Here is a 19,591-nt window from a genome sequence, read left to right on the forward strand (position 1 = left end):
TTCTTGGCACCTGTTGAGGCTAGGATTGCATTTAGCTGGGTGACCATATTCATAGTTCTTGCTTAAGATCCTCAGAATGAGATCTTTATATCCTATCTAAGGTTGCTTCCAGTTGTGATTTGTTATAATCTGTCCAATAAAAATATATAGCATTTTTATTGGACACATTATAAAATGTCTGCTGCATTTGTTCTTTCTCATCCTGTGCTCTTCCATCAAACCTGCTACTAACTCCCTTGATTGTTCATAGCTGTTTTGTGACCACTTTTGTTCATAATGTTTCTTCTAGTTCCCCATGGTTTGACCACTGCTCATATGCAAGTTACTTTTGCTAAGTGTCTTCAGAAAAATTTTTAAAAGAAAAAAAAAAAACCCAAACAACTCAGCAGCTAATAATTTTTCTCTGGTATGACTGGATACTTGCGAATATAGCAAATAGAACTTCCTTTCCCTTTCTTGGTGAATTGACTCCTGTTTCAGAGCTTGCGTTTTTCCTGCCTTCCTGCTGCTAATAAAATGTGGTCCAGTCTGGCTATTGGATAAAGCTTTTTTACCCATGTAAGATAGCAGAGAAGCCAAGACATCTAACTGTTGAGAAGTACAATGAAATGTACAATTGGCAAATGAACTGGAGCTACAGTTGAGCTTTCATATGCCATTATATACTTTTGTAAGAAAAATACTTGCTGAGAATTAGTACTGAATTCACTAAGCTCTTAGAAGTAAAGTTTGCTTATGTACTTCACCATAGTTCACTAAAATAGCCCGTATAATGCATACCTCAGTATAAAATACTGAGTCATTGATTCATAGGAAACAAGTTGTTAATGATCTCGCTATTCAGTTGCTGTTTGCAGGTCTTCAAAATTAAGACATGTTGCAGTGATTGTTTCCACGAAGTGTGTTAATCTTACTGTAGTGAGTTTTGTAATTAATGAAGAGAATAATCTAAAGTTAATAATGGAATTATTAAAGTGTAGATCAGTGATCTTATGCATTAAACTCCAGTATTTATCACACTGTTGACCTTGCTCAGTACTCTAGAACTCTATTTAGACCCATTTCTTTGTAACTTCTTGACTGTTAGTACAGGAGCTGGTGTCTGTTGGTTTGAAAATACTAATACAAAGAATTCAGAAGATACTTGGGGTTGGGGGGGGGTGGGGAGGCAAAGTTAAAAAGTTAAAATTTATCAGAAAAAAGTGCCTTTTATCTCTTTTCTTTGGCTTATGAGAAGCTGAAACATTTAAGAGCAAAATCCTTGCTTCCTAATGAAGCACAGGAGTGGACTGTTGAGAAATGTAAGGCTCTCCTGGTTCAAGCATGTTCTCCGAGGTTTGTTTTTAGCTTGCTCATTAGCTTTGCACTGTGATTAAAAAAAAACACCACCTGAGAGTCACTTAAGTATGTGGGTATCACAAATAGGTGCTGGTCTGTGAAAATCAAAATACTCTGTACACTGCAGGATGAAGTCCTTGGTGGAATATGCTCTGGATTTCTTGTTTTTATTTTGTGCTGAGTTACAGTGATCTATATACTGGCAATCCAGACGTCACTGTACATCAGCTTGCCTGGAATAGATGAGGGAGTTTGCTTAAGATGTAAAAAACAAAACAGATAAAAAAAACAAACCCTGAACCATTCCAGGTTCAGGGACACAAGGTGAGGATATCTTGCAGTATGTAGGAGTTTGGTGCAGTCACAGGAAAGATATTTTTTTTCCACAGACCCAGCAGGTATGAATATTCTAATGATTATTTTAGCCATGGCTTTAAAATATAAAATATGAAGTTGCTTAAGAAGTTGTGCTTTATAAGTAAAAAGAAATACAAATGGATATACATACAACTTAAATTCTGCATGAGATAACTGATCTACTAGGCAAAAGCTTTCAGACACAGTTGGTCTTTCCCACCTGCATGTAGAGAAAGCACAAGAGTTCTTTGTGCAGAAAAGAGTAGATCGGTTTAGCTGTCACATGAGAGGAAGATAGCTGCTTCTGCTTTTTAGAGAACAAGCAGAGATTGTAAAGCCTCTGCTGTTGTATTACATTGTTCATGAATTCAAGTCCAAGGGCCTCTAAAAGACTTTTTTTGTATCAGTTGGGAAGTTAATCATGGTTGTATGAACAGATGAAATACTGTGTCGTTCTTTCACTGCTGTGGTGTTTTCTGTCTAGTATATGAAGTATTCATGCAACTGAGATGGTTCATGCCAGGAAATAACTACTATAAAAAATAATGATGTTTTAACTTGTGCCTATATTACTTTAGAGTTGTGTTCTTATAATTTTTTTTTCCTTGAACAGATTTTTTTGATTGAGGAAAAAATTTAAAGTTGATTCTTTTTACACAGTGGTTTCTTCCACATTTGAAATTTTCAGGCATGTTTTTCATTTGGACTCTACCTACTGCTATAATATCTTCGGTTTTCATGAATTATCACTACTTTTGTCTCTGTATCTAGAAGGCAGGGTTGTGGAATTCACTTGCATTACTTTTAAAGTTAAGCAAGCATGAATGCTTAACCTCTGAAAAAACATTCATTCTTATGTGGATTGTGTTTCTACTTATAAACCTTAATCACTGGAATCACACAGTTATGCATATCTAAAATCAGTTATTAACAGTAGGTTTAGAAGTTAGCTTGAAAGAAAATATATTTTCTTTACAGTGTCCATCTGCTTATTACGTTTTAGTACTGAACAGGAAGTATTATTTCCTGCCTCAGAATCCTTTGTTTCCTTTGTCTCTACAATGAGAGAAGGAAAAAAAATAACAGTACTCTCCTTCTGACTTGCAGAAACTTCTCATTTTCTTTAAAGCGCATTTATTTGTGATAAATTACCTCAATAATACAATGCTGCTGAAGATAGAAATTGTAATTTTATCATCATTTTATTGCAATGAATATTGCAGGGAATATATTTTTAGGTCATCATACAATACATAAATGCAGTTTTGACTGCATGGTAAATGTTTTAGAAGCTGAGATTGCATGGAAGAAAGCAGTGCTTGTAGCTGAATTATTATATACTCTCCCTTTTTAAGCTGTGAATTTATTTTTGGAATAAAATCTCATTCTGACAGTTGGCTTAATCAAGCTTGCTTATTTTGAAAGAGCACTGGCTTCAAGAAGATGGGTGGGGATCATGTGCTGCTGCTTAAGAATGTGGTTTTCTTGGTGATTTAGCAGATAACTCAACAGAATCAGGAAATCTTCCAGACTGTTCATATTTGTTTTTCAGTGTCTGACAGTATTTCTTGCCTTTTCGCTGTTGCCAGCAATCACAAGGAACTACTTTGCTGTAGGTGAAAAAGTACAAGCCTAGATGGATTAAATTTTCATTTTACAGATATGAACTTGCTGTGAATTTTTGCTCTTACTGTAGCTGATTTTAAGAACTCTTGAGTCATTAGTCACCTGGAGAGAACTCACAAGGCCACTAGCCTTAACTTTGTGACATTTGTGTCTAGTTTAAATACAGTTTAGGCCAGATTGGATGGGGCAGCCTGGTCTAGTGGTCGGTGTCCCTGCCCACAGTGAGAGATCAGAACTAGATGATCTTTAAGAGTTCTTCCAACCCAGGACATTTTATTATTCTCTGATACTTACTGTGTATTAGTTTACAAGTTCTCTGGTTTTGAGCAGAGTTAATATATGATGGGGCACTAGGTATATAGTTTCATGCTTGTGCATGCTGTGATTGTGGGAAATTTTTGTCTTTAATTTATATTAATTTTGTAAATTATTTTAAAATGGAGAAAGGAATGCGTGAACCATTGCAACATCTGTGAAACCTTTGGAAAATGTAAAGGCATTATATAGAAGGTAATTTTTGTATTGGTTTGGTATTTGCCAAGATGTTCATTTTTACAGTGCTACAAGTAGTGCACACATTTTAAAGAAATATCCCTCTAAACAGGTCTTCTGCTTCAAATGGCAGAATAAGTGATTAGTTGTAACTCTTAAAAGGCTTCTTGTAGTCTGGTGGAAATGTTTTAGCAGCTGCATTGTAAGGAGAGGGAGAATAGAGTGGCACAAAGTTTAAGAATGCTGTGACATTATACTTCAACTGAAATTAATGTGTTTATGACTTTTTTTTCTTTGCTGTAGTCGTGACATGGAGAATAAAGAAACCCTTAGGGGGTTACAGAAGATGGATGACCGCCCAGAAGAGCGCATGATCAGGGAGAAACTCAAGGCAACATGTATGCCAGCCTGGAAGCATGAATGGCTGGAAAGAAGAAGCAGAAGAGGCCCTGTGGTAGGTGGCACTGATGGAAGGACAGTATCTGTAACAGCTATTACAAACAAAAATCACGTACATTTCTTCCTATTAGAAACCTCTTTTTCTTAACAATTTCTCTACCCTTGATTGTGGTGCTGGTGTGGGTTTCCTGCGGGTGCGTGACAGCACAGCGTGGCTGGGTGCAGCGTCCCGCGGTTGCAGCTGTTTGTTTTCCGGCCGAGGCGTTCCCGGGGCCGCTCTGCGGCACGGCTGCGGCACGGCTGCCCTCCCGCGGCTCGAGCGTGAAAACCACCTCGAACCGGGAGCGAACGCCAGCGCCGCTGCTCCTTCCGCCCGCTCCCAGCTCTGGGGAAGCTTGCATGACAGCGTTCTCTTAGCCTTTTGCATACTGCTTTGGCATAAATGGCTTGGAAGTGCGTTTAAGAAACGTAGGTAGATCAAACCTGAAATACTTCAAGAGTAGTTCCATTATTCTGTTCAGCATAATGCTTGTTAATTAATGGCCTTTACTTACCTATGAACATAGTTGCAATTAGTTGATATGACTCCCATGTACCACTAATGTAAAGTTAAGATCATCTGATGCAGTAGGCAAGTGTTTGGGGCAGCTTTTCTGGAACAGAAATAAGAAGGTTCTGTTGGTTCTGTTGTGAGAAATAATGTTGAAAATACTTAAGAGTACACCAAACTCCATTACCTCAAAGGGTCAAATAACACAATTTTAAAATTTAAAAATTAAAATGCTTTTGGGTTACTGAATAGCTTGAAATTATTTCCTTGCTCAGCCCACTTCCCTTGAGGTTTGTGGGTGTATTAATACATTTGGTGCTCTAGATTCTCAGTTACTATAATTTGACATTTTTTATGTTTTCAAACACAAGTAGTTTGTCCATAGGTACATGAATTTACATTTTGATCTTCCAGGCAAGGAGAGGCATTATTGCATTAATATTACTGCATTAATTGGTAGGAAGGCTATTTATATTTCTCTTTTATCCTGTTCACTTTTGTAACTGAGTCTAGATATCCCTTACTACCCTGAGGAGGGAAAGCCCCTTCCACTTTTTGTCTTAAAGAGACGTCTGGAAGTTTCTAGGAAAGATCTACTCTGTTTATCTGAGTTGTTGCTTGGAATGTCCTTCCAGTGTTGAGTCAAGCCTCTGAGACATAGGGAAATGTAGAGCTAAAACTGAATCTTCCCAATGTGACTTTTTAATCTGATTCCCAGGGACATTACTCTTCTTATGCGTTATGTGGGTCTGACTGGCAGAAAGCTGAAAGTTGTCTTGAAATATTCCAATTCTCAATTTCAAAATTTAGTGTTGATGTGACAAAGCACTATGGTGTATGTACTCCCTTTGCATGAGCACCCCCTCTATCCACATTGTGCAGCACCATGCATAGTGGTTAGCTCAGATACCAGATGTGGTGTAGCTGTTTTGCTTGTATGGAAGACAAAAAACCTGGGTGTGGTTTTTACAAAGAACACGACACCTAATTTTGCTGGAGTACCTGCATGGTTGAAGTCTTTATTTTGCAGAAGTGTTGTGTTAAAGGAATAGTAGCCCTAGTATTTTTCAGCTGGTATTTTCATGTGGAATGCATGGATCCAGTATTATAGCTTTTAAAAAGCACAGTGCCTATAGAGAAGAAAATTATTTTGGTTTCTACTATCCAGATGGGGAAACAGCTGTTTTTTGAGGTATCATGAGTGAAGGTTACAGGAGTACTTTGAGAATCAAATCAGTTGCTGCCACAACTAACACAAGCTGTGCAAACAGACAGGAAGAAAGGTTCTTGCTTTTGTGTTGCATATAGATTAGTAAACTAATCTCTCTCAAATGTTAGTAGTATGGCCTAAGAAGTATTTGAATATCTGTGTAATGGCTTAATTACAACAAAAGATTTATTGATTAATTTGCTTTGCTTTAATGTGAAATTACCAATGAATAATTTTAACATGTGGTTTAATTCCTGCAAGGTGGTGAAGCCTATCCCTGGAAAAGTAGATGGATCAGAAATGACCAAACTCTGTCTAGATCCTCAAGCTGAAGGACATAACACTGCTTCTTCACCTACGCAAAAAGGAAGACGTAGCCCTTCTCCTAGCAGTTCTTCTTCATCATCTGCTAGGACAGTTAAATCTGAGTCACCAGGTGTTAGAAGAAAAAGGGTATCTCCAGTGCCTGTAAGTTGCAAGCTCTGGTGTAATTTTGAATTTGGCTATATCCTACAATCTTTTGCTTATAGGGGCAGTTGATCCTCCCTCTGTAGAGCAAGATGCTGATATAAAGAGGTTATTACAGGATATCCCTTGAATGACATACATATCTCATGTGGTATTTCTCATGTGTGTTTTCGTTTTCCTTCAGTCCTGCTTTCATTTGTTATTGCTAGGAAATAAATGAAGAAATATAGGTACTCAGTCATGAATACATGTGTGTTCTCTTAGCTTGATCAGCATGAAGAAGTGCTGGTAGATTTTTTTTTGTTAAGCCAGTTTGTTAAGTTAACCATCTTGTGTGGTTGTTGTTTGGTTGGGTTTTTTTGGTTGGTTGGTGGGGTTTTTTTTCTTGTCTTTTTTTTTTAATAACTGTAGTCTCACCTGCCTGTCAGTTCTCTGGGCAGATACATTCCACTAAGGATGGGACTGTGGAGGAGATGAAAATTCCTGTAGAAAAGTTTTACTGGTATGCTGTAGTGATCCTCTATTTCAGAACTTACTTTTATGTACAGATTAGGAAGACTTATGTATGTACTTTGTTAGAAGTCTACAGTTACTATCATTGCATTCTAGAATAGAATGTTTTGAGCAAGAGTAACTGGCTTAATTAAAGAAGATCAAGATTATATTTTGAGCAGTAATATCTAGTACTCTAGCTTGTTGTAAAAAGGCTCATCAACAGTTAAATTCACAGTGCAATTAGAGGATAAATAAGAACTGATTGGTTTTATTTTCCCATTGTTCTTAACAAGTTTTTCCAGTATCAGTTAAAATGTATACTGCCATTCTTCTGAACTAGAGACAAGTATCAGAAGTTACAGGACAGCAGCACTGGTCCTTTCCTCTTGACATGAGAAATTGAAAGGTTAAGAAAAAGAAAACAACCATTTTTACTAGGTTGAGGGATTTGTTTTATATTAACTTTTCATGTTAAAAACATTAGAAATCCAGTTTATATTTTACTTATACGATGGACAGTGAATTCATTATTACTTTCATTCTAACATGGAATTCAATGCGTACAAATAAAAGCAGAAGATCTGAAATGGGATGGAACCATTAATACATCTCATCATGTTAGAAATGTGAAGACTTTAAATGAAGACAATCTTTCTAAAATGTTTGGGCCATTGACTTTTTGATTATGGGGAAACAATATCAAAAAAACCCCAAAGCATCCTCATCTAAAAGTTGCTTGCATGGTGGAAAGGGGAGCAAGCGGTATCTTTTTTTTTTCTTTTCTTTGGAGTTTTCTTAAACTTTTGATTTTTGTTGAACTTATATTCCCCTTTTTAAACTATAGTTATAGCACTTTTTTGTTTATGAAATATATTAGTGTTACAGCTATATAGAATAATCTCCTTTATTGAGTAATAAGTCTCTGATTGTCTTGAGATTGAATTACAATAGATAATTCAGTAGTAATATAGGTAGTATATAGGTAGTAATATAGGTAAGGCAACCTATGATGACATGAAAATAGGAAGCAATTTGAAAGACTCCTTTTATGTCCCAATGTCAGACAAGTTTCAGCTGCAGAATTTGTTTTCTTCTGCCCTTGACTACTGGATATGGGAGAAAAGTAATCCTTTTAAATCATACAGTTGAAGAGATTGTAGTAGTTCCAGGCTTTGGGGACTGCTATTCTATAAATAAATAAACCATACCTATTTAAACACTTTTCTGTCCTTTGGATGCTCATGACGGAGGCACTTCTGTAGTTTCAGAGCGGTCGGATAACACCACCTCGACGAGCCCCTTCTCCAGATGGCTTCTCCCCATACAGCCCTGAGGAGACAAATCGCCGTGTCAACAAAGTGATGCGAGCCAGGCTCTACTTGCTGCAGCAGATAGGACCCAACTCTTTCCTAATTGGAGGCGACAGCCCTGATAATAAATACAGAGTGTTTATTGGCCCTCAGGTAGGCAACATTTTTGGCTTGTCTATAGCTTTTATCAATTCATAGTTAACCTCAGAAAACTGTTCAAAGCTAGATTAGTTTAACTGATAATCACTGTTCTGTAAAGCAGTGTTTAAAAGCTGTAATCTGCACTCATATAATAGTAAAATCAGTTTGTAATTGTAAATTACATTTGTCTACAGTTTCTCTTTTTTAAAAGAAAAAGACTCATTCCAAGAAGTGGCTCTGAATCATATATCTTACATATTCTTGACTAAAATTTGGTCAGTTAATTCCTCTGTTCATGGGATGTGTATAAATGACAAACGCATAAGTCCCTTAATAGTGTGATAATTTTATTCATACCCATAATGAGATCCTTTTCATAGGCTTTCTTGGTACTAATGTGATGCAGTATTGGGTGTATCGGGACACATTCAGGTTGGGTGAACAGAAGCATCTCATTTAAGTTTGATTGATGTCATGTTGTGACATCATACTTCCAGTATGAAGCATAAAAATAGCTTCAGTTGATTAAAAAAAAGGGGGATGGGGTGGAAAATAAATTGAAAACTGTTGTCGTAATTTTATGCAATTATGTATCCATTTCTGAATAATATTTTAGGAATTCTCTGTTTCTGTAAGGCTGTGCAAGGGAACATTTATGCCTTTATATGAAATACTTATTTTTGTTGAGGGGAGGGTGTGTTCTGTGATACACTTAAGTGTGGAAAAATTGCCAAGTCAGTAGAACCTTAGAATATACTTTTCTTTGCAGACTTGCAGCTGTGGCCGTGGGACGTTTTGTATTCATCTGCTGTTTGTTATGCTGAGGGTCTTTCAGCTTGAACCCTCAGACCCAATGCTCTGGAGAAAGACACTGAAGAACTTTGAGGTAATCAATTTCTGATAGATGTAATGATGATCTAGAATAGACTCCATAATGTCTTTAGGACGCTGTCTGAAACATGCTGAAAACTGCTAGATTTCAAAGCAACAAGAATATATGTTTATAATTATGTCTTTAATTCAGTCTCAGGAGTTCTGTAAGTGGAAAAAATTACCTACAAATATAAGACATAACTGCATAAGTAGTAGAGAGCTATAGTTTGATGAGTAATTCAACTCAAGGGATTTTCTGTTAAGATTTATGCATCTGTCTCAGTGATTTGCTAGAAGGAAAAAAATGGGTATTTTGAAGTAATTGTTTGTATACTCAAAGCTGTTATTTATTTTCAATAAGCAGATAAGTTTTTGGTGTAAAATGTTTCTTGTGATCTTTTTAGTAGTAAGACTTCTGAAATTGCTGCTGCGACTGCTAATGCATTATTGTGAAGGTGAATAGATTTTTCCTGTTAGCAGTAGTTTACACTTCTGTAATATGACTTTTAATTACCAGATAATTCATAGCATAAATAAGACTGTTGCTATCTTTTTCTGATGTTAGGTTGAGAGTTTGTTCCAGAAATATCACAGTAGGCGTAGCTCGAGGATCAAAGCTCCATCTCGTAACACCATCCAGAAGTTTGTCTCACGCATGTCAAATTCTCATACATTGTCATCATCTAGTACTTCTACATCTAGTTCAGAAAACAGGTTAGTATTTTTAAAGGAATTACAAGCTTTATTCTGTAGTTTCAGCATCACCTACATTCTTTTTGTTCAAAGCTGCTTTCATTTCAAGCCACGTTAAGTTTCTGCATTTGCAAGCAATCAAGTCAAGCATACATTAGTCACTCTGGTACTAAGTGGGCATATTTGTTTTGTAACTTCTGTTTGGAAAATGTTAAGTAGAGTTGTGAAAATAATTTTTTTTACCCTATATAAATTCTGCAAAACAAACTTTTGAAATCTTGAATGCAAGACTGAAGCATACATCAACTTTGGAAGCCTTTTGTGTGCATGTTTTTTTTAATATAGCACTTGTGCAAATGTTAACAAAAGAATAATTTTTTTTTTATTGTCTCCTGTCCTGATTTGGAGAAAAGCTTGTGCCTCTGGAAATACACTGAAAAATGTTTAGGTAAATGCGCTCTACATAAACGCATACATAAATATAAAAACAGAAGCAAGCATATGTTTTTTAAAACTACTTAATTAAAAATGGGTAATTAAATTATTTCAAGAGAGCTATTAACATATTAGTTATGCCTTGTGTATGAATTGATGCCTTGTCTATGAATTTCTTTGATGTGTTATTCTTTAATCTTTCTTCCTCTGATTACTTCTACTTGAGTTCTTTTATACATACTTTTCCATGGTTTTGAAAAGATACTGATTAATTTTTTAAACAAATAATTTGTGCTTGCATTATTTAGTGGGTAAACTGTACTTAATTTAAAGAGATCAGATCAAGACAGCAACCCTACTTGAGGTTTTGTTTTGTGTGACTGAAGGAGTACCTTGATATGTTACTTTGTGATGATGAGCACATAGTAAGATGAATATATTCAGACAGGTTTATAATTCTGATATACAGACTATGACCTTAAACTCATTTAATCTTTTACTTATTTTTCCAAACTGTGTCTCTGTATATAAGTTGCATACACAAAGTTATTAAATTCATAATTACTTTGGAACTACTTATCTGGCAAGCCATGTCAATACTTTGTGTAGGAATTTTTTTTTCCACAGGATTGTGAACTTTGCTGCATTAGTTATCACTTCTTACAGGATGAAAGATTTTCAGTTGTTTGCCAGTACACCTGGTGATACTGATTCACCCTGCAATACTGATCCAATGAGAGAAGCTACTGTTCTGTCCAAGTCTAAATTTGTATGGTATAGTGTTGAAAAACAGTATCAGATTCATTTGAGACAGTAGTTTATTCAGTTCTGATAATTCCTGTGACTTGCAGTTATGTTTTGTTACTGCTAATTTGTCAAAAATAGGTTTCTAATTAATATATATATATACACACACGTGTGGAGAATGATTTTTCATTGTAAGCTTACTTTTGTGGAGCTTTGCAAAGAATAAATAGCTTTGCAAGCATCTGCAGAGAAATAGAAGGAATTCATGTGAATAGAAATACTGCATATACAAGTTAATTTTATTTTAAAAATGTATTGTTGGTGAACAAATGCGGGATGCCTGCAAAGTTTTAAATGCACATCAACTATAATTTAAATTTTTTGCAATGAGTAATTAGAGTTTTGCACGTTTAAACAGTATTGCAGTAGATTAAAAATCTGTGCTTTTCATTGCATGTTGTTTAAGTTTAGAAGAATTTTTTGAGGAAATCTCTGGTTATCCATTTAAAAACGAAAGTGGAGAAAAAATAGAAACAGCAAAAAGGGGAAATAGGAGAGGGTTGTTTCAAAATATCTATGTGTGATATGTATGTTAGTGTTTATCAGTTCCGGTTAGTGGCAGAAGATTCTTGAGTCGTTGTTTTGAGTTTTACTATGTTCATCAAAAGTATTTACAGTTTCTTGTAAAGGGCTAAAGGCTGCCTTGTGACTCCATACTTTGAAAGGAATGTGATGAAAAAGAATGTGGGTAGTTTTCAAAATATAAGAATTCCCTAGTTTTTCAAACCCAAATGATAACTTAAAAAGTGAAGGTTGGTTTGCTTAAAGAAGCTTTAGGGAAAAAAAATGTCAAGTGCCCAAAGCTGGGCCTTTCAATCCTTAATTGGTATCTGACCTAGTTTGAAAAGATGTCATGTGTTTTGTGACTTTCCCTTTCATTTTAACAAAGTGTTGTCTGTACTCAGTTCTTCTAAAAATCTGGTTGCTTACTTATTCAGACCAAGGTTTAGCAGAATGATTCATGAATAGCCTATAGTTATCCAGAAATTACTGTTCCAAACTGGCAGTTAATCTTTTTTCACTGTTAGAGCCTGTTCTGAATTCTGATATGCCTCTTCTACAATCACAAATGTCTCTTTTTATAGTATGAAGGATGAAGAAGAACAGATGTGCCCCATTTGTTTGTTAGGCATGCTGGATGAAGAGAGTCTAACTGTGTGTGAAGATGGCTGCAGAAACAAATTGCACCACCACTGCATGTCAATATGTATGTTTGTTTTGTCAAGTTCTGGTGACTCTAAATCTGCAAAAGTATTATAGCTTAGTATGTTTTGAGTTTTTTGGTTTATGTTCAATTTAAAAAAAACTGATATCTGCTTGTAAGTGATGACAGGTAACTGAAAATTTGGTATCATTCAGGTACTGTTGATACACCTTATTTTATCAGTTATTCAGAAATCAAGTTTGTAATTTGATGCTCTGATAGAGAAATTACCTGCAGGTCCAGAGGTTTAAGCCTGTCTTACCTGAGTGAAAAGACTATGTCTAATCAAAACAAGGTTAGGAACAGACTTTCAGCTCCCTGTGAGTTGTCATTAGAATGCATAAAAGTCATATAAAGCTAGCTAGGGTTATATAATGAATTAGGAAGTATGTTTCTATAATACATAAAATAAAATACATAAATATTTGCAGTTTGCATTAACAAATAAAAATTTCCAATATTTGAGGTAGAAAGAATGTAAATTTTGGCTCATAAATTAAAATATTAATTGTAATACTGAAGTGAAGCATTTCTTCATGCAGAAAAAAATGTTTAAGCATCCATATTTTGATGTTCAGGTACTTTTGAACTGAGCCACTTTGATGTTGAAAGTGGCTCAGTTCAAAAGTATTAATTATGGAACTAATGTTCTTCAGTAACACTTGGAAGTAGTTACGCCATTTTCCATCTTTGTGCACTGTTAAACTTCAGTGCATATGATCCTCTTGCTGTATTCCAGGGGCAGAAGAATGCAGAAGAAACAGAGAACCACTCATCTGTCCACTCTGTAGATCTAAATGGAGATCTCATGATTTTTATAGGTGAGGATTCAGTTGGTGTACAATAAACTGTTTCTGGATCTTTAATTGATATTTCTGAATATGCTGCATTATTTACCTCAGATGTTTAATTTGTTAATCTGTGTTGTTCTTGATCTGTAGCCATGAATTGCCAAGCCCTGTGGATTCCTCTGTTCTCCGTGTGGTTCAGCAACAATCTCAGCAGCAGTCTGCAGTTGGATCACAGAGGAGAACTCAAGATAGCAATTTTAACCTTACTCATTATGGAGTCCAGCAGATCCCTTCTACTTATAAAGATTCAGCTGAGCCATGGATTCAGGTAATTCTCTTTTGTGAAAGACCTAATAGCCTTTAGAGTGTAGAGGTGGGTTCAGCTGAGCATGGGGGTCACACACTTAAAAATGAGAACTTATATTTCCTTTATTTCTGCCATTATTTTTGTCTGGTATAGCCAGACCTTGGTTTCAGGACTGTTAATATCAGTGTCTGGAAACAAACTTCATACTTAATAGTTAAAATTCTCTCGACAGAGTTTTTACAGAACCAAGTACCATATAATTTATGATGTTTTATTTCTATCACAGAATCTTTTTTAAGACGCTGTACCTTTGGAGATATTTTTGCTGTCAGCCTTGATGATTTTTAACTAGAAATATCTTTCCTCTTTTTGATTGCTCTTGTCAGGGACTTAAGTTGCAGCTTTATTCATTTTGAGTCCTGTAATGTTGCTTCCTTCCTTGGCAGGTATTTGGGATGGAGCTAGTTGGCTGCTTGTTTTCTCGAAACTGGAATATACGAGAGATGGCACTTAGACGTCTTTCCCATGATGTTAGTGGTGCTCTATTACTGGCTAACGGTGAAAGCACTGGAAACTCTGGAAGCAGCAGTGGAAACAACACAAGTGCTGGAGCTCTGGGAGCAGCTAGTGGGTCATCTCAGACCAGTATCTCAGGAGATGTGGTGGTAGAGTCCTGCTGCAGCGTGCTGTCCATGGTCTGTGCTGACCCTGTCTACAAAGTGTATGTTGCTGCTTTAGTAAGTAGTTGTTTACTTGTTGTATTCTACTAATTTCACAGTTACATCATTTTGGAAGGAGGAGGGAATGGGAGAAGATATGTGAAATCAGGAATCCTAGTACTTGATGAGTACCACTGATGATTTTTAACTATGCTTTGAAAGTGGGATGATCAAGATACTACTTCTCATAATGGAAGGACATGATTTCGCTGGCACTTGCCACAGTGCAAAGTATTGGCAGTATTTGTATGTCTTTTCACTCTCAAAGAAGAGTTGACTAGTTTTAGCAGTGAATATGTAGTAAGCTATTTATCCTTTGAACATTTCACTGACATTTTAAACACAATTTATGTAGAACTGAATTTACAACTTTTTAATGCTTATTTATGTCTCTTTAAAAAAATAAAAATTTTGTAGCTAGTTGTATTTCATATGTATTGGTTTTTTTCCTTTCTCTTAGAAAACTTTAAGAGCCATGCTAGTGTACACTCCCTGTCATACTTTGGCAGAGAGGACTAAACTACAGCGACTTCTCAAGCCAGTTGTAGAGACGATATTAGTTAAATGTGCAGATGCTAACAGGTATGATGTCTCTTGTACTTCATTTTTGATTATTGCTGAAATATCTTAAAGCTTCATTTATTGCTATTCGTGTGTAACCTGTTGGTGTTAAAATAAAAGGTGTGGATTGTAAATCTATATCGTTGTTTTGCTAGCCTAACTGCTGCTGGCAAACTTCTGGCTTGAAATGTGTAGGCTTTGAAGGCAAGTGATTGTATAGTTTGTTTTCGTAAGGGCTTTCCCCCCCACCACTTAAAGTCAAGGAGGATGTTAGGTGCAATCATGAACCCATCCCTTCCATCTCTTTTTTATTGCTTTGGCCTTTATTTCTCGTGACTCTCCTTAGAGCTATTAGCAAGTACTCCTCAGTATTCTTCCTACTTGAGGAGCAGTTGTACACATCTTTGCCATGAAATAGTAGCAGTAACATAACAGTTCTGATTTGTAGTTGAGTGTAATGGTAGGAGACAGCTATTTAGGGTGAACTGCCTTGGGCTTGAGTCTTCCTGTCCTAGGCTATCCTGTTTGTTCCTCCAGGCCAACCATTTCTTCTCCTGTACTGTGAACTAGATGCAGAACTCTACCAGCTTGAGTTTTGTCTCTCAAGGTTTAGTTTCTAAGCAGCACTTCTTTCTGAAACTGCAGTTAGAGATTCCCCCAGCAACAGTCTAGCAAGAGAATATCTAAAGTTATAGTAAGTGAAATAGAACTGGTTTTATGCATTTGGCCACATTTTGCAAGAGAACAAGGCAGTTTGGGGTTTTGTTTGTATATTAGTGATAGACATTACATTTCTGGAAGTATCCTTGTAAAAATGTCACAACCACGGGTAAGTGGTTATGCAAAGTGGTTGTTACAAAGAGTGGGTTATAGAAATTTACGGGAATAAGGTGGTATGAAATCATTTTACACATAATTCCTAGGTGACAATATTTTAAGCATAATGTATGGGATGTTTTTCCTTGAAAGCATTTGCTAAAGGAGTTTTACTTTCTTACAGTCGAACAAGCCAACTTTCAGTTTCAACACTATTGGAGATGTGTAAAGGTCAAGCAGGCGAACTGGCAGTTGGAAGAGAAATACTTAAATCTGGTAATAACTCTTCATATACAATTAAATTATACAAGCAAATAATACTGGAATTTATCAAGTGCAAGCATGGCAAAGAGAACAATATTCCTGTAAACAGTTTGGAAGGGGGCTGATTTGGGCAAACAATGAATAATTCTGAATGATACAGTTCTGATCTTTGTGTAGACTCTGATCACAATACCTAATCTTCATTTTATCAACTTTTTTATAGGATCCATTGGTATTGGAGGTGTTGATTATGTCTTAAATTGTATTCTTGGAAATGAAATCGAATCTACCAACTGGCAAGCACTGCTGGGGCGACTTTGTCTAATAGACAGACTTCTGTTGGAATTTCCCAGTGAATTTTATCCCCACATTGTCTGTGGAGATGTCTTGCAGGCTGATACCATAGTTGACAGGTACTTCTTTGTACTCTACGCAAATGTTAGTCTTTGTAGTTGAATTTGTTGGTGGTGATTTTATAAAAGAAGTGGTTGTTCTAATTCCTGTAAACAAATGACATATATTTATATGTAAAGTGTGTTTGCTTTACAAAGTAATTGTCTTTTTAAGAACTTCTAACCTGTAAAGCATTTTTGAAGCACCAGTGCAACAATAAATCTCCATACTACTTCAGAACTGACTACTAAATACATTACCTTGAAACGGCTTTTTTTATACTAGTCGACTAGATTGTCAGTTTACAAAATACTGTATTTCTTTTTTTAGGTATAAGAAGCTTCTCTCCCTCTTAACTTTCGCCTTGCAGTCAATTGACAATTCCCATTCAATGGTTGGCAAACTGTCACGGAGAATATTTTTGAGTGCAGCAAGAATGGTAGCAAGAGTGCCGCATATTTTTGTAAAGCTGTTAGATATGTTGAGTGTGACAAGCTCAACTCATTATGCAAGGATGCGTCGACGTCTGATGGCAATAGCAGATGAAATGGAAATTGCAGAAGCCATTCAGCTAGGCATGGAAGAAATGCACTCTGGGGAATGCCGACATGAAGACTTTTTACACCTACCTGTGCCAGATAACTCTCCAGAAACTACAGAAAATAATACTCCTAATAATACTGTCCAGTTATCAGGGAAAAGTGGGAAAGGTTTAAGTGACAGAAAACTGAGTGCCAGTCCAGATGACTTTCCTGAGATGCTAGCTGGCCTTGCCATGGGACCTCCTGTTTCATCAGTAACCACTGAGCAACCAAAACCAGCCATTCAAACAAAAGGAAAACCCCAGAGTCAGTGTGTGAACTCTTCTCCCTCACCCAGTCATTCCCAGTCACTATTCCCAACACTTCTGTCTCCATCAAATCCATCTGTACCAGCTGGCACTGTAACAGATGTCTCTAAACTCAGACCTCAGGGATTTGTTCCCTGCAAAATCCCCTCACCTTCTCCTCAAACACAGCGGAAACTTTCTCTCCAGTTTCAGCGAAACTGTTCTGAAAATAAAGAATCTGAGAAACTCTCTCCAGTTTTTACCCAAGCCAGGCCATTGCCCTCCAGTCATGTACATAGGCCAAAGCCATCACGACCCACCCCAAGTGATGTGAACAAGCAAGGAGAAACCTTAAAAAGCAGTATGACACTTGACCTGAATGATATTTCTCAGTGTGATGGCAATAGCAGTGCAGTTATACCAAGTGAAGAAACGGTGTTCACACCAGTAGATGAGAAATGCCGGCTGGATGTTAATGCAGAGCTCAATTCCAGTATTGAGGACCTGCTTGAGGCCTCCATGCCAACGAGTGATGGCACAGTTACATTCAAGTCTGAGGTTGCAGTTCTTTCTCCTGAGCGGGCAGAAAATGATGATACTTACAAAGATGATGTAAATCATAATCAGAAATGCAAAGAAAAGATGGAAGCTGAAGAGGAGGAAGCTTTAGCTATTGCTATGGCAATGTCAGCATCCCAGGATGCCTTACCAGTAATTCCCCAACTACAAGTTGAAAATGGTGAAGACATCATAATCATTCAGCAGGATGTAAGTATACATATGAGAATTTAGGTTGAGTCTCAGCTGAGGGTCACTGAAATTATAAAGCAGTGTTGTTATATTTTAAAAGTGATAGAAAACACAAAGGTGCTCAATACCCTTTAACATGAAATTAAATATAAATTTGAGGGTACTAACAGAATCCTTCCGTGTTATTAAGAAATCTAGAGAAGGTGTTTGCAAGAAAAACACCATATCGTGTATCATATTTAAAGTGATAAAAAAGAAAATGTAAAATTGGGGAAACTAGGAAAAAAACCCAAATATTTTCAGCAGGAGTAGAATTGTGCTGTGTCCGGATGCTGATTTACTTTGAAGGCAATTGTAAATAACCAAGCTAATTTTTGAAAGAAAGAATGGGAAGAGATCTTGTCATCCTGTCTTGAGAGAAGATAAAAACTACTTTGTTAGCCAGGAAAAAAATACATACCTATTTGCAAATAAACAAAAAGAATAAGAAATAATAATAGAGAAAAGGGGTATTGTATTTGTGATCCTTTGAGGTAGCAATATGTAAAGCATAAAATTGGAGAGATAAATTAAATAGAAAACAACCTGATTTTGTTTCTGTTTACTGTAGCTGCAAGCTAAAGCCTTAACTAAATGTGAGACAAGGAATAGAAAAAAAAGTTGTGCTCCTACTTGTGTCCTCTATTCTTGCCTTTCACCTTCATGTAGTAACACAGAGGAAGCTCTGTTTCATGTAGCAGAGTATATCGGTTACAGAATACTCTGGTGCTCTCATCTCAGCTGAAACCTATATCACAGGCAGTGTAAGGGAGAGGAGGGGCATATAAGCCTGGATATTTTCTAACACTTTAGAATGTCTGTATTTTAGATGCATGTTAGTAAATTTGGAATTGATTTTGAATTTAATTTGCAGACACCAGAAACCCTGCCTGGACATACCAAAGCAAAACACCATTACAGAGAAGATGCAGAATGGCTTAAAGGTCAGCAAATTGGTCTTGGAGCTTTCTCTTCCTGTTACCAAGCTCAAGATGTGGGAACAGGGACCTTAATGGCTGTAAAACAGGTAAATACTTCAGGAAAGTACCTCACTTTCTTGTGTTTTCTCTTTCAGATCTCTTGTGTTCCTGCTTCTTCTACTTCCTGTCATGTGTTCTGACATAATACATAATCAAAAAAACCTTTATGTGCATGTATTGACTTAACTGAAAAAGCTTGTACATTTTTTCTTAGAGTGGAAAAAAGTTCTTTGTTCTGTCCCCATTTCGTTCCATAGTTCTTCAATGGTGGCTGAGTTGAGAATGGAGCCCAGATAACTTGATTCCAAATTAATAACCTATTTGCAAGACAGCTATTTTAAATAGGTTCTCCTCACTTGTCAAGAATATTTTTCCTATAACTTTAAATGGAGGAAATATAGTTTAGTATTTGTTTCTTTTGATTCAATTTTGCTAACTAACTAAAGGCAGCTTGGAGGCAAGTATTCTTACTATTTAAATTAATAGATACAGAAGTTGTGGCTGAGAAGAGGCACATGCTTCAGTCAAGATTTTTGAAGGTTTCAGGTGTGAGTGAATTGTTCACACTATAGTTGCCTTAGGGCTGAATGAGTAGTAACAAAATAGAGGGAATTTTAGTCCCAGCACACTTATCAGTTCTACGATGAACTTACATCTATGAAATAGATAAAATGTTTTGAAGTTGCTCAAGGAAAGAGTTTTATAACTCTTTAAATAACTCAATAAATAACTCAAAGTTATTCC

At 36.3% G+C, this 19,591-nt stretch overlaps 1 protein-coding gene across 12 annotated transcripts in view; it reads left to right on the plus strand.

The window, feature by feature from the left end:
* Positions 1-19,591, plus strand: part of MAP3K1 (mitogen-activated protein kinase kinase kinase 1) — a 69,751-nt gene that overhangs the window by 31,018 nt on the left and 19,142 nt on the right. For all 12 annotated transcript variants that reach the window (XR_010353020.1, XR_010353025.1, XR_010353021.1 and 9 more), the window contains exons 2-15: positions 4,117-4,267; positions 6,234-6,440; positions 8,198-8,398; positions 9,156-9,272; positions 9,825-9,973; positions 12,280-12,401; positions 13,138-13,219; positions 13,340-13,517; positions 13,943-14,233; positions 14,676-14,797; positions 15,777-15,868; positions 16,080-16,269; positions 16,580-17,846; positions 18,742-18,894. Coding sequence is in view for 6 of the 12 variants with exons in the window: in XM_064404189.1 (XP_064260259.1) it covers positions 4,117-4,267; positions 6,234-6,440; positions 8,198-8,398; positions 9,156-9,272; positions 9,825-9,973; positions 12,280-12,401; positions 13,138-13,219; positions 13,340-13,517; positions 13,943-14,233; positions 14,676-14,797; positions 15,777-15,868; positions 16,080-16,269; positions 16,580-17,846; positions 18,742-18,894 (3,322 nt within the window). In the remaining 6 variants the exon portion in view is untranslated. The remainder of the gene's footprint in view (positions 1-4,116; positions 4,268-6,233; positions 6,441-8,197; positions 8,399-9,155; positions 9,273-9,824; positions 9,974-12,279; positions 12,402-13,137; positions 13,220-13,339; positions 13,518-13,942; positions 14,234-14,675; positions 14,798-15,776; positions 15,869-16,079; positions 16,270-16,579; positions 17,847-18,741; positions 18,895-19,591) is intronic.

This window comes from Passer domesticus, chromosome Z, assembly GCF_036417665.1.
Source record: "Passer domesticus isolate bPasDom1 chromosome Z, bPasDom1.hap1, whole genome shotgun sequence".
NCBI lineage: Eukaryota > Metazoa > Chordata > Aves > Passeriformes > Passeridae > Passer > Passer domesticus.